Source organism: Carassius carassius, chromosome 3 (assembly GCF_963082965.1).
Source record: "Carassius carassius chromosome 3, fCarCar2.1, whole genome shotgun sequence".
NCBI classification, from domain to species: domain Eukaryota; kingdom Metazoa; phylum Chordata; class Actinopteri; order Cypriniformes; family Cyprinidae; genus Carassius; species Carassius carassius.
In genome coordinates, this window is record NC_081757.1 from 27,471,799 (window position 1) to 27,484,262 (window position 12,464).

At 39.3% G+C, this 12,464-nt stretch overlaps 1 protein-coding gene across 5 annotated transcripts in view; it reads left to right on the forward strand.

The window, feature by feature from the left end:
• Window positions 1-12,464, forward strand: part of nhsl2 (NHS-like 2) — an 85,351-nt gene that overhangs the window by 63,951 nt on the left and 8,936 nt on the right. For all 5 annotated transcript variants that reach the window (XM_059535251.1, XM_059535260.1, XM_059535270.1 and 2 more), the window contains exons 2-3: window positions 6,123-6,275; window positions 12,098-12,240. In XM_059535251.1, the coding sequence (XP_059391234.1) occupies window positions 6,123-6,275; window positions 12,098-12,240 (296 nt within the window). The remainder of the gene's footprint in view (window positions 1-6,122; window positions 6,276-12,097; window positions 12,241-12,464) is intronic.

Consider the following 12,464-nt stretch of genomic DNA (forward strand, 5'->3'; position numbering starts at 1 on the left):
ATGAAGGAGCCTGACGGAGCCGGAGGGACGGAGGGATGAGGCGAAGCCGGAGGAGTGGAGTCCCGAGGCATAGGATGGACCACGCCAGACCAAGGCGGAGCCGGAGGGACGAGGGAGCCAGGCAGAGCATGTGGACTGCCGGGCCACGGCGGAGAGGAAGGAGCTAGGAGCCATGGTGGAGCCGACGGGTCAACGGGCCGAGGCGGAGTCCAGGCCTCAGAGGCTGGAGGCGGAGGTGAGGGAGACGCCGACCAAGGCGTCGCTGGAGGATGGCGGTCCCGCTGAGCTCGCACCACAATGATGGTGAGCTGAGGGCGAGCAGAGGGGCAGCCAGACGACAGCGGAGGAGGAGGCAGGAGTGGGTGGGAATTTTGGAGGAGCAGGCATTGGAGTAAGTTCTGGGGCTGGAGCCCTTCCTGGGCTTAACGGAGGATCAGGAGCCCGTCCTGGGCTTAACGGAGGATCAGGAGCCCGTCCTGGGTTTAACGGGGGTTCAGGAGCCCGTCCTGGGTTTAACGGGGGTTCAGGAGCCCGTCCTGGGCTTAACGGGGGTTCAGGAGCCCGTCCTCGGCTTAACGGGGGATCAGGAGCCCGTCCTCGGCTTAACGGGGGATCAGGAGCCCGTCCTCGGCTTAACGGAAGATCAGGAGCCCGTCCTGGGCTTAACGGAAGATCAGGAGCCCGTCCTGGGCTTACAGGAGGATCAGGAGCCCGTCCTGGGCTTAACGGGGGAACAGGAGCCCGTCCTGGGCTTAACGGGGGAACAGGAGCCCGTCCTGGGCTTAACGGGGGAACAGGAGCCCGTCCTGGGCTTAACGGGGGAACAGGAGCCCGTCCTGGGCTTAACGGGGAATCAGGAGCCCGTCCTGGGCTTAACGGAGGATCAGGAGCCCGTCCTGGGCTTAACGGAGGATCAGGAGCCCGTCCTGGGCTTAACGGGGGATCAGGAGCCCATCCTGGGCTTACAGGAGGATCAGGAGCCCGTCCTGGGCTTAACGGAAGATCAGGAGCCCGTCCTGGGCTTAACGGAAGATCAGGAGCCCGTCCTGGGCTTAACGGGGGAACAGGAGCCCGTCCTGGGCTTAACGGGGGAACAGGAGCCCGTCCTGGGCTTAACGGGGGAACAGGAGCCCGTCCTGGGCTTAACGGGGGAACAGGAGCCCGTCCTGGGCTTAACAGAGGATCAGGAGCCCGTCCTGGGCTTACAGGAGGATCAGGAGCCCGTCCTGGGCTTACAGGAGGATCAGGAGCCCGTCCTGGGCTTAACGGAAGATCAGGAGCCCTTCCTGAGCTTAACAGAGGATCTGGCATAGGTGAATTGGAAACCCCCTCATTTTGACCCATTTGGCGCTCCACATTTTGCTCCCTCGTGGTGGGCAGTGTCGCCGGCTCTCGCACCTGGTCTGACGGGTTGCTCTCTGGCATCGGTGGGCTCGGGCTTATGCCTCGTACCGTGGGGAGATTGTAGGCTGGGCTCTGGGTCCAGAGTGGACCTGGCGAGATCCTCCATTGGGCCGACCGTGAGAGGTGACCCATTTCTCACCAGATTCCACTCTATGAATGCGGCGAAATCCTCCCGAGGACCATCTTCGGGCGACAACGCGTGGTCCGGGTAGCTGGTGGCATTAGCTATCAAGAGAAACCGTCTGGTATGGTCCTCGAGAGACAGTCCCTCCTGCTCCAGCAGGAGGAGGAGGTATTCGGGGCGATAGAGGGGATCCATGACACACTACGGAAAGAAAAAGACTGTGAAAAAACGGAAAACAAAACGGAGGGAAAACACGCAGTTTTTTTAACTTTTTTGGTCGGGTCTTCTGTCACGGCTTACGCTGCTGGAAGGAACACGGAGCCGAGGGATAAACGAAACAAGGATTTATTAAATCAAACATAGGCAAGGTAAGTAGCAAATAACAGGTGGCAAGTGGCAAGTGGCAAGTAACAGGTAACAGATAGACAAGTTGACAAGTAACGAGTAGACCCGACAAAACAGAACTGAAAGGACAAGGCTTTTGTACAAGGGATAATTGGGAAAACACAGGTGGATGGCATGACTTAATTACCAGGGACATGGAACACATGCGGAAATGACTAGACACACCTGGGAACTAATCAAACCACATAGAGACAGAAACTGGGTCACAGGGGCAAAAAACACACAAAATGAGTCCAGGTGTGTGACATATACTAGTAATATGCATACTAAAAGCAACTAGCTTATAGTGAGAACTGGACCTTAAAATAAATTGTTATTTTTAATGTTTCTAAATAATACGGCACTTACATTTCACTCCCCATGTGTGAAGTAAAGAGTCCAGTCAAGCTATGGATAAAAATGTGATAATGTCTGAATAAAAGGGAATCACTCATCAAAGCTCCCAGTGTCGACTGAGTAAAGAATATTTTATGGAAGTGAATCTTAATTTTATGCACTATTTATTAGCTTATATATATATAACCGAGCAGTCTTTGAGAGGGGAATCATGCAACTCCTCAAAAAAAATAAAAAATACCTGGGCTGAGAAAATAATTGGCTATAAATAATTGACTCAAAAATAAAACACAGTGCTTACCAAATTTCACTGTTCTTATTGAGCTTCTCTAGTGTGCTGTGTTTGTGAGGGAAGAAGGACAACACAATAGTCTTGTGAAAGTGGATTACCTTGTCAATAATGCCCACCTGTCATGTTTTCTTCATCGCTATAATTGGATGATTACACTGTCAATGAACAGTAATACTGAACACAGAGGTAGACTTTGCCTGTTGATTTCATAAATCCACCTCATGCCACTGATATCGTGTGGTCATAAGTGATCTGATCTTAAAGGGTTAGCTCAGCCAAAAATGAAAATTCTGTCATTTACAAATATAATTTACAAATGCTTGATATGTCAATGCTCATTTCTCATCAGAAGACTTGAATTGCTTGACTAGTATGCATTAATTTTACAATGTCTGTTCTTACCTTTAGATGTGTCAAAGTTTTGGTGGACTAAATTTTCAGTAGAGGGACAGAAATCTCTCAGGTTCATTAAAAAAAGATCTTCATTTGTATTTAAAAAATGAACTAAAGTCTTTTGGGTTTAGATAAAAGCCCTCCTTTAATATAAACGCGAAGCCTAAATTAATTTAAAGGAAAACCGAATGTCTTGATGTGCTTTGCCTTTCCTAACAAGTACAAAATTGTTTTAAAAATTGAATGTGGGTAAGATAAAAACTAAAAACCACAAGATAAAACATTTCTGCACAAACTCACAGACTAGTAATTTTTGATTATGTTATAATGCAATCAAGGCTTATTTGACTTGTGTCTCAATATGTAAACAGCAAATTTAAATGTGCAAAAATAAGTTTGGTGTACCACCGTGTTGGAGTGGTAGCCTGGCACAGCCCTCCTGTACATCAGAACATTCTAACTGAGCTCTGTACCTTTTCAATTTTGATTGACATTTGAGTCTGATGATGAATAGGCTGTTTGTTAGTAGTTGGTAAAGTTAGTAATTCTAGATGTATGCTGTTTGTGTGCAATTTGCATGCTTAACAATAATTGCATCATATAAGTTGCAACACATTTCAAATTAAAATTTTAAAAACATGACCTATACTACAAAAACTGATGTCATGATATTCATTTTTAGGAGATCTATTTACATATATTCCTAAGGAGATTTATGCCTCATCAAAATATCAATTTTATCAGACGATCCCCCTTTATATAAATAGTAGAAATATAAAAAATGACATATTACAGAGTTTAGGAAATTGATGATAAATATTTATTGAATAAATATATTGATAAATATCATATTTAAATATTCATAAATATATTTTAGCCTGAAGCTAATTTTTTAATTGTGAGCACAGACCTTCAGAGACTCTAGAGGGGAGGCATATGTGTGATTATTTCTAAAGCGAGGCTTTAGTTCCCAATTTTTTTTAAGTTTCATCAGTTCATGTGATGTTGTTCTGACAAATATCCTCTGGACAGTTGCTCCACCATGACAATGAGATGAGTTAAAACAAAATGTTGAAGTAGGTAACAGCAGTAGCCTGGTTGTTTCTCCATTGTTCTCTTGGCTGTTGTCGTCTTTTAACTGGATATGCCACTTAGAAGAGCAAACAAACATGAGAAACGAATGCATCATGTAGAGTTTCTAGAGACAGGCCTAGTATTACTAAAATATACAAATAAGAAATATACTTTTAAACAACACAGCATGTTCGTAATGGCCTGCATGACATGATACGCTTGCATGGGAAGAAGCCAAGTCGTTTCTCAGGTGGCCTCTGTCATTAGAGTCGTCATGTAAGGGTCTTGCTGCTGAGACGTCATCCCATGTTTAATGTCCTGTAGTTCAAAGATCCAGCTCATGCAAGTTAATCAGCTGCTAATGAAGGTGAGTACATTGGGCAAATTAAGCAGATGTTCAGATGGTGAGCAGGAAATGGAAACATGGAAAGATTCGATTTTAGACATGAGACTGTTTCCGTGATCTTACTACTGTCGCACCACTAAGGAAGTAATTGTTTATTCTGTGGATTTATTGTATTAAATTGACATGAATATTTCACCGATTGGCCTGTATTGGTCAAGGTGCCAAAATCAAATGTAGGTTGTTGGAAATAAGGTATATTGAGTTTGTATTTGAAAAGTATTGTGTCTGAACCTGACAAAAGACTAATAGACCAGGCTAGCTAGTTGCACCTTTCCTATCTTTTTTAACCATTCCCACACATCCCTCTTTTAAAGCCCCTTCTGTTTGTCCTGATGCTCAGCATGTTGACTTTGCTTTGAATTCCATCAATCTTTATGCTTTGAAAATCAGGCAGAGTTATGTAAAAGGAAGAAATAGCATATTAATTTCCTCTTGGAGAACTAGTACTGAAGTTGTAATTAAGTGTGCTCAGTTAACCTCTCGGGAGATAAGTGAGAGTACTTTTTCTTTAGTGTCTTTTTCTGTCTCTCTGCAGCAAGCTTTAAATAAAGACATGTTGTTGGTGTTCAGGATTATAAAAGTCTTAAAAATGTATGAATCATTTTGCCCACACCACAATTACATTTAGGCCTCACCGTGTTATTTTTTTGCTAAGATAGTATTATTTTTTATTATTTTTTTCATTATGTAGATTATCAGTCACAATTAACACCCTAGTAAAAACATATATATTTAAAAAACACGTGTTTCATATTAAGTATAGTACAAATTTATATAAAATGATAATTAACCTTTATTTGGAGTACTTTTTGTGCACAATGCACATATTAAGCCTAAAATGTGTTTTAATGTCATTATTGATGATGATTGTAGGATCTTTGAATAATGTCTGTTTTTATATGCAAGATATTTAAAGTGTACCTGAATTATACTTGTAGTAGTTCCACTTTAGTTCAGTTCACCTTTAGTTGGACTTCAGCACTACTTCTGCACAATTAAAGTGCGTCAAGTACAAAATTAGTTGTTCCAATTCAGCAGACTTTATGTATACCAGTTCATTATACATATATATACAATATACCAAAAGTACAATTGCAGGATATTTTAAGTACATCAATATGCAAATATATTTGTAGCATACGTGGCATGAAATAAATGTATTTCATATACATTTTATTATATTTCTTTTTCATAGTTCAACAGTCACATGTAATATGTAATCAGTATTCATCTGAGTAGTCAAATTTAACTGATGAGACTATAAAGATAACTATAATGATAACTATATTAGTGTCAACACCAACGGATGGTAATATTTTGTTTATTAGAAGTTTGTGTTACAGTAGTCTTGTGTAAGATATCTGCACTCTTCAGATCAGGCGGATTCTCCCCGCCTGTCAAAGTTTTTATCGTATATTAGGGATGTTATGATTTAATTGTTATTAATTGTTAGTCCTTTGATTGCAAATTTAGTGTGCGGTTCATTTGCTCTGTTGCATGATTGCACCTCTCTGCTGCCATAGTATGCAAATGTATTAAAAACATATGAAAATTGTATTTATGTCTCTTTTTTCTCCCCTCCCTTCTTTCCGCATCTCTCTCTCTCTCCTTTTCTCTTGCTCTGACTTCCTCCTTCTATCTGCATCTCTTGTTCTTCTCCCCTCCCTCTGTCTCTCTCTCTCTGCCAGCCGCCACCAACTTGGACTCGGAGAGCAAACGAACGGCCCACTTCCAATCGTCATGGCAACAGCATGTGAATGTGTTCGGCTCGTGGAGTAGGCCGGAGTGTGTGCAGGAACTGCACCAGGAGGCTCAGCTGAACCTACAGAGTCTGCTGCAAGGTAGGAGAGTCAGCTGCCGGCGCTTCGTCTGTGTGTTTCCGTGCCACTAGAGGTTGTGTAGCCCGATCGTCTGCCTGCCTGGATCTGCCTATCATGTGTTTTCATTTTGTTTTTGTGGGTGTGTGTTTTGAGTCGCCTTGCATGCTGGCTTGTCTGTGAATATCATCCACTTCCATTCCCATTCTGTGTTTCCCAGTGCGTGTAAGAGAGGCACTATTTGTTTTTCTATTCCTCTGAGCATCTTCATGGTTTCCCTCCACTCGCCTCCCATCATTCCCTCTCTATTTCTGACTCATACTTTGTCCTTCTTTATGATCCATTAGATTCATTTCCATTTGCAGATAATACACAGAGTCTCCCTTTATCTTTCGGGGTTTTTTTTAGTTCGCTGAATGAATATTCCAATGCTTGTGGCTCTTGCCTGTTGTTAGTGTGTGACTGTACATGGTTGAATTTCCCTCTTTTATCTCTTTCTTGTTTGATGTCTGCTATTAATATATATCTGTGAGGTATGAGATGCTATTCTGATTTAAGCTCCGCATCAGATCGACTGGGCAGCTGTTGCTTAAACAACAGTGAGTGGGTGGTCAGTGTTTACGAATGTGTGGCACTATGCTATGTGCATAAACAGCAATTTGCCTTTGCATATGTCTGTCTGCCATTCAAGGTTGCATCCAAATATCAAGACATGGGGGGAGCAAGAAAAGTTTAAGAATCTGTTGCTGAAAACCTGCTGATTTACCATTTATTCAAAATGGGAGACATAGCAGTTACAGCCTGATTGACTATCTGCCATAAATATTTATTCCTTACAACTTTAAGGACATAGAAATTTGAAGAAAAAAGTCCAGTTGATATCACGGTTTGTTGATATTAAAGGTGCTCAATGTAAGTTTTTGACTCTAATTAGGCACAAAAATACCATAAAATGTTTGCAGATATTTAAGAAAACTGCTAAGTTAACATACATTTATCTGAAAAAACAATGCTACAGTCAGTTATTCTCATTTGAAAATGTGCGTTCAAGGGCAGAATGTCAGGCTTTGTTTTGGTTTGTGAAATAATATACAATGTAACATTTAAAAATGTGTAGTATTTAGTTTACAATAGCAGTATTTGTTTAGTAAAAACTTTTGATTTTAGTAATTGAAAGTAAATATATATATATTTAACATTTAAAGTTTTAGTGGCATCAGAAAAATGTAATCAGTTTTCCTTGGCAAAAAGACTGTCTAATGTCAATAGTACAGCAATGTACCGTACTATTGCTCTAGTTTTCTATTTTTTAACAGAGCACTAAAGATGCAGTAAGCAATTTCTAAGAAACACGATTGAAAGTGAATCTGGCACCAAAATACATTTATTGTCAATCACCTGTAAAAGGTGTCTGTGTTGCATAGCATAGTCGTGAACTTGGGGGCGGAGCTATCAGGATTGGGGTGTGGTCCTTTCAGGTAGGGGCATGTTTGTTTTGGAGATTTCAAATACCAATAACGTTTCCCAAAAATTGCGTATTGCACCTTTAAATTGTGAAATTTGCATGGGAAAATCTTCCCTCACACTAAATTCCTGACCACATGGATTCCTATTAAAATTATTTTGTTCACGAAATGTTAATCATATTAACTAAAAATGATTGTATATAGTATATAAATAAGTTTGTATAATGATGTAGCTGGTTTATCTTTTTGTGGCATGGTTTTTAATCTATTTAATTTTTTTAACTATATTCTTATTATTATAGTTATTATTAATTAATTTGTGAAATTATCACAATATTCTATGTGATAACAGCACTGTGTCTTGTCCATATCTTTCACTTGCATATTCATATAATGTTAGTCAAATAAGGAGCCCTGCAATATTAAAGAGATTATGCATACATAGTGCTTAAGATAATCAATAATACTGTATTTATATCCAATCCCCCCATGCTTATAAATTATTTCTGTTCAGTTATGCACAAGAAATAGTAAATAGTAGAAATTCTCCTACGCATTCCCCCTGACTTAAGTTTAGCTGGGAGCATCTACTGGCGACACCAAGCATCTAGCAATGAAACATAAAGTTAAAGTTTATACTCTCTCGCATGTCTGCTGGTGACACCCTACTGAGTCAGGCAATGTCTGGCCCCTTTTGAACACTATCACTTGGGACTAAGATCTCAAGTGTTCCACTATACCGGCTGCACAGCAGTAACCAGACAGACTCCAAACAATGCCCTTGAATATGCTTTAATCATGGCCTGGAGGACCTCATTCCAATCAAAGAGAATCCCCAGCATCAAGGATACAAAAGTTTATATAAGAAAGGTACATAGCCAAGGTAGTCACGTTACATAATTTTCCTCTAATATGATTGGTTCACTTATATGGCAAATCATCTTTTTCCTCAAATCATGAGATTGTATCGTTATTAGTATTTTCAGACATCTAGCCATCTTGTCTTGTCCGTGTTTCATTATTGCAATGCTACTAAAGTTTAGAACAATTCTGTTCCTCAAAACATACTTAAAGGTTAAAAAGGGAAATGTTAGTCATCATTTATGATCAACTGATTTTGATTAATTTGAAAATGATTACATTTTAAATTTCCTTCACAGAAACAAAGACCAAAAGGAAAACAGACCAGACAAAAACTGCACAAATTGACAAGAAAAGGGGCATTGTTGCTCTTGACCTCTTCCATTCCTCTACTGCATACACAAGACAAGGAGTGACCCATATTTAATAAATGGGTGGTTTTCAGTGAGCATCTTGTTAGGCGATGCTTTGAGGTCATTCATGACCACTCATTCACGCCTGAGTGGTTGGCATCTTGTCTAGACGAGCCATTTGATTGGCTGATAAGAATGGAGATTAGTTTTACTGACTGGCCTAAGATCAGTTCAGGGGAGGAGGGGAGAGTGTGTTTGAAATACCTTCACACACACGCATACGCAGACATATATATACACACCTACTCAGTCTGTTGCTTCTGGTACTCGCTCCCATACATCATCTTTGAAGTTTTCATACTGGTCTTTGAAGCCTACCTTTCCACAGAGGCTTGTATGAACCAACCAGTGTTTCGGTGAGTTCTGACGCTCTAGTAAATCTAGTTTACTTTCTTTCTTGGTTGGAACTGTCTTTAGTATGAATTTCAAAGAATGCTTAGCTGCAGCCATTGTAATTTTCACATTTTGCAAGTCTTTAAATTATCATGAGCAACTTTGCTGAACTTTATTTATTAAAATACCATTCAAAGGTTTGGGTAAATAAGATTTTTTTTAAATACATTTTTAAAAGAACTCTTGGATCAGAAATACAGTAAAATACAGTAATATGAAATATTATTACAATTTAAAATAACACTTCTATTTTACTATATTTAAAATGTAATATATTACTTGGATAGTAAAGCTAAATTCTCAGCAGCCATTACTCCAGCCTTTATTGTCACATGATCCTTCAGATATCATTTTAAAATGCTTATTTAATGCTCGAGAAACATTTATTATCATCGGTTCTGAAAATAGTTTTGCAGATATTTTTTTTTAATCTATGATACTTTTATTTATTTATTTATTAGGATTTTTTATGAATAGAAAGTTTTACTTTTTTATTATTTTTTTTTGTAACAATGTATAAGCCTTTACTGTCAGTTTGATTAATTTAATGACTCAAAGTCAGATTTTTTCCTTTTTTTTATCAAATGTAAATTCATGACACAGTCACATTTTCTTTGTTAAATAAACATAATTTACACTATAAGAATACATACATACATACATATATATACTATATATATATACTATATATATATATATATATATATATATATATATATATGTTTTTTTTTTACAATAACAATGTTATCAATATTATGTTTATTGAAGGCCAGTATGAATCTCATCAAGTTAGTGCTTTTAAGCATTTTACCTTTATTCCAAAATAATAACTCAAGGCAGTAACAATTGAAACAATATATTTTATTTGTGAGCTTATGTTCAGCTTTTCTTTTTAATAGTTAACTTTAAACTCTTTATGAATTTTTCGGATCATCAATCATCAAAGCTCGGAAAATATTGGTCACAGACACTGAGATTTTACTTTAAATTTCACCAGGCAAATTATTCTCTAAAAAGTCCCAAAAATCATTTTAAGACTTATTTTGATTTAACAAAGTGGTAGTTGTTTACTTACTTTTTTATTAGTCTTCCCATTAATGCCATTATATTGTTCATTCAGACTGATTCACGGATGGAGCAGGAGGGATTTATTGCATGAACCAATCACAGCCAAACATAACATAACACTGATATCCAATCATATTGCGATTGAGGCATTGCCTTCTCTCACATGACTTTCCCCCATTCATTCTCAATTACCCTCCACCAAACTTACCACACTCTTAAGGGGGTCTGTTAAAACTCGGGCTCAGGGGAGGCAAAAGAGATGAGGACTCCTGCTGTAACTTAAGCTGCTGGTGTTGCTGTTGGACAGTGTTTCTTTAGAAAAACAAGTGAATTATATACTTTTTAATTTTACATTTTGTAATATTGGCTTTTTTTTTTGTACTATTAATTGTTTTCTCATCCAATATTTTGAGGAGGCAATGCCTCCCTCGCCTTCTCAGAGGAAACACCCCTGTCTCTAATATAGCTGACTGTTTGGAAAGTGAGGATAGTCATGTATATTAAAGAGGATTTTGCTCTGTGGTTTGTGTGTAGAATGCTTTGCAATTTGGCCTGTGTTTGCGGAAGTTGGTTCTTGTTACAGCTGCAGGGAAGTAATAGTCATAACGCATTCCAAAGCACAGTCTTTTTTACATTTCTCTTTGCTTTCCATGGGACTTTGCACAGCAGATTGCATAGTTTGGTCCACCAGTGTTTGCAGTGCAAGTGTTTCCTTGAATAACTTGGGGTCTAAGGCTAACTGAAGGATTGTCTCTCTCTGTGTATATCTCATTAGTGTAGTGATTTGAAAGCCACCTGGCACAGCATGGTAAATAAAATGCCACTACATATTTAAAAGTTGCACATGTGGCTGTACACAGCGCTAGGCTGTTAGTTTTGCTGAAGTCTCAATCTTATTTTAGTGGAGGTTTAGGATTTCAACTGTGTGCTCTGTTCGGCTATGTCTCAGCATGTAAAGAGGACTCTACTCAGCAAGGCTAAACTTGGGGCTTGGGGCTATTGTCGACTCCGGAGGTATGCCATTGTCTTAGACAGCCCACCATTGCTAGGCAACCCCAAGTCTAAGAGTGCGGCATCCCAGTTCGGAAAAAGAGGGATCAACCCCCACTAAAAACCATCGCACACACAGACCATATTATTGTGGACCTCACATAGGAAAAAGTTTTATATACTAAGATGGCATTGACTAATAACTTACATTTAACCTAACCCTAGCAGTAATACTGTTGACATTTTTAAAGCGAAACATAATTTGGACAATTTATGAGCCTTTCAACTACCTAAATGTCCTTACAAGGGAGTATTTGACATTTGAGGACATTTTTTAAAATTCGGCTCTCACTAGTATAGCCAAATCAGTGCCTACTTACTGAACAGTAAAGGATAAAGACATAAGTATGTGTGTTTTTGAGTATATAGTGGGAGGGGAGAATGTTTTGGGGGATTAAAATGGCTTCAAGGATGGGGTGCGGTCTTGTGAGGGGAGTCCTTGGAATGAATGTAATGGTAATCATTCTGTTTACAAGAGCCCTAGGGAACATTTCTGACGAAGAGTTAGAGAGATTTCATTAACTGATTTTAGTGTCTCTTAGAGCTGTTGCTACAGTAGCTTTAAAACTAGCATGTTGTGTCTGTCTCTACTCAGATTTTGAGGAGCAGTTGTATGATAACAGAGTGACAGGACAGACATTCAGACACCCTTCCTCTCAGAGCTCAGAGGACACGTCAACCACCCTCAGCCGATCCCCTTCCTCACTCAACAACAAGAAGACAGAGTTCGTCTTTGTGGTAACTACTTGTATACTGTCTTATTAGTTCTTACACTGATGAAACTAGAAATTTTGGCTTTTATTAAGTCACTGGATTCTGACTTGTGTGCCACCAACAAACTCATTTGTTTTCTGTGGAGCATTAATGTTCTCTGTAAAGTTTGCAAATCTAATTAGATGTGGTTTGTCCTCTGAGTGAAAACAGCTACAGGCTTCTCTGTGTCGATGGTTTTGAGCATGTAA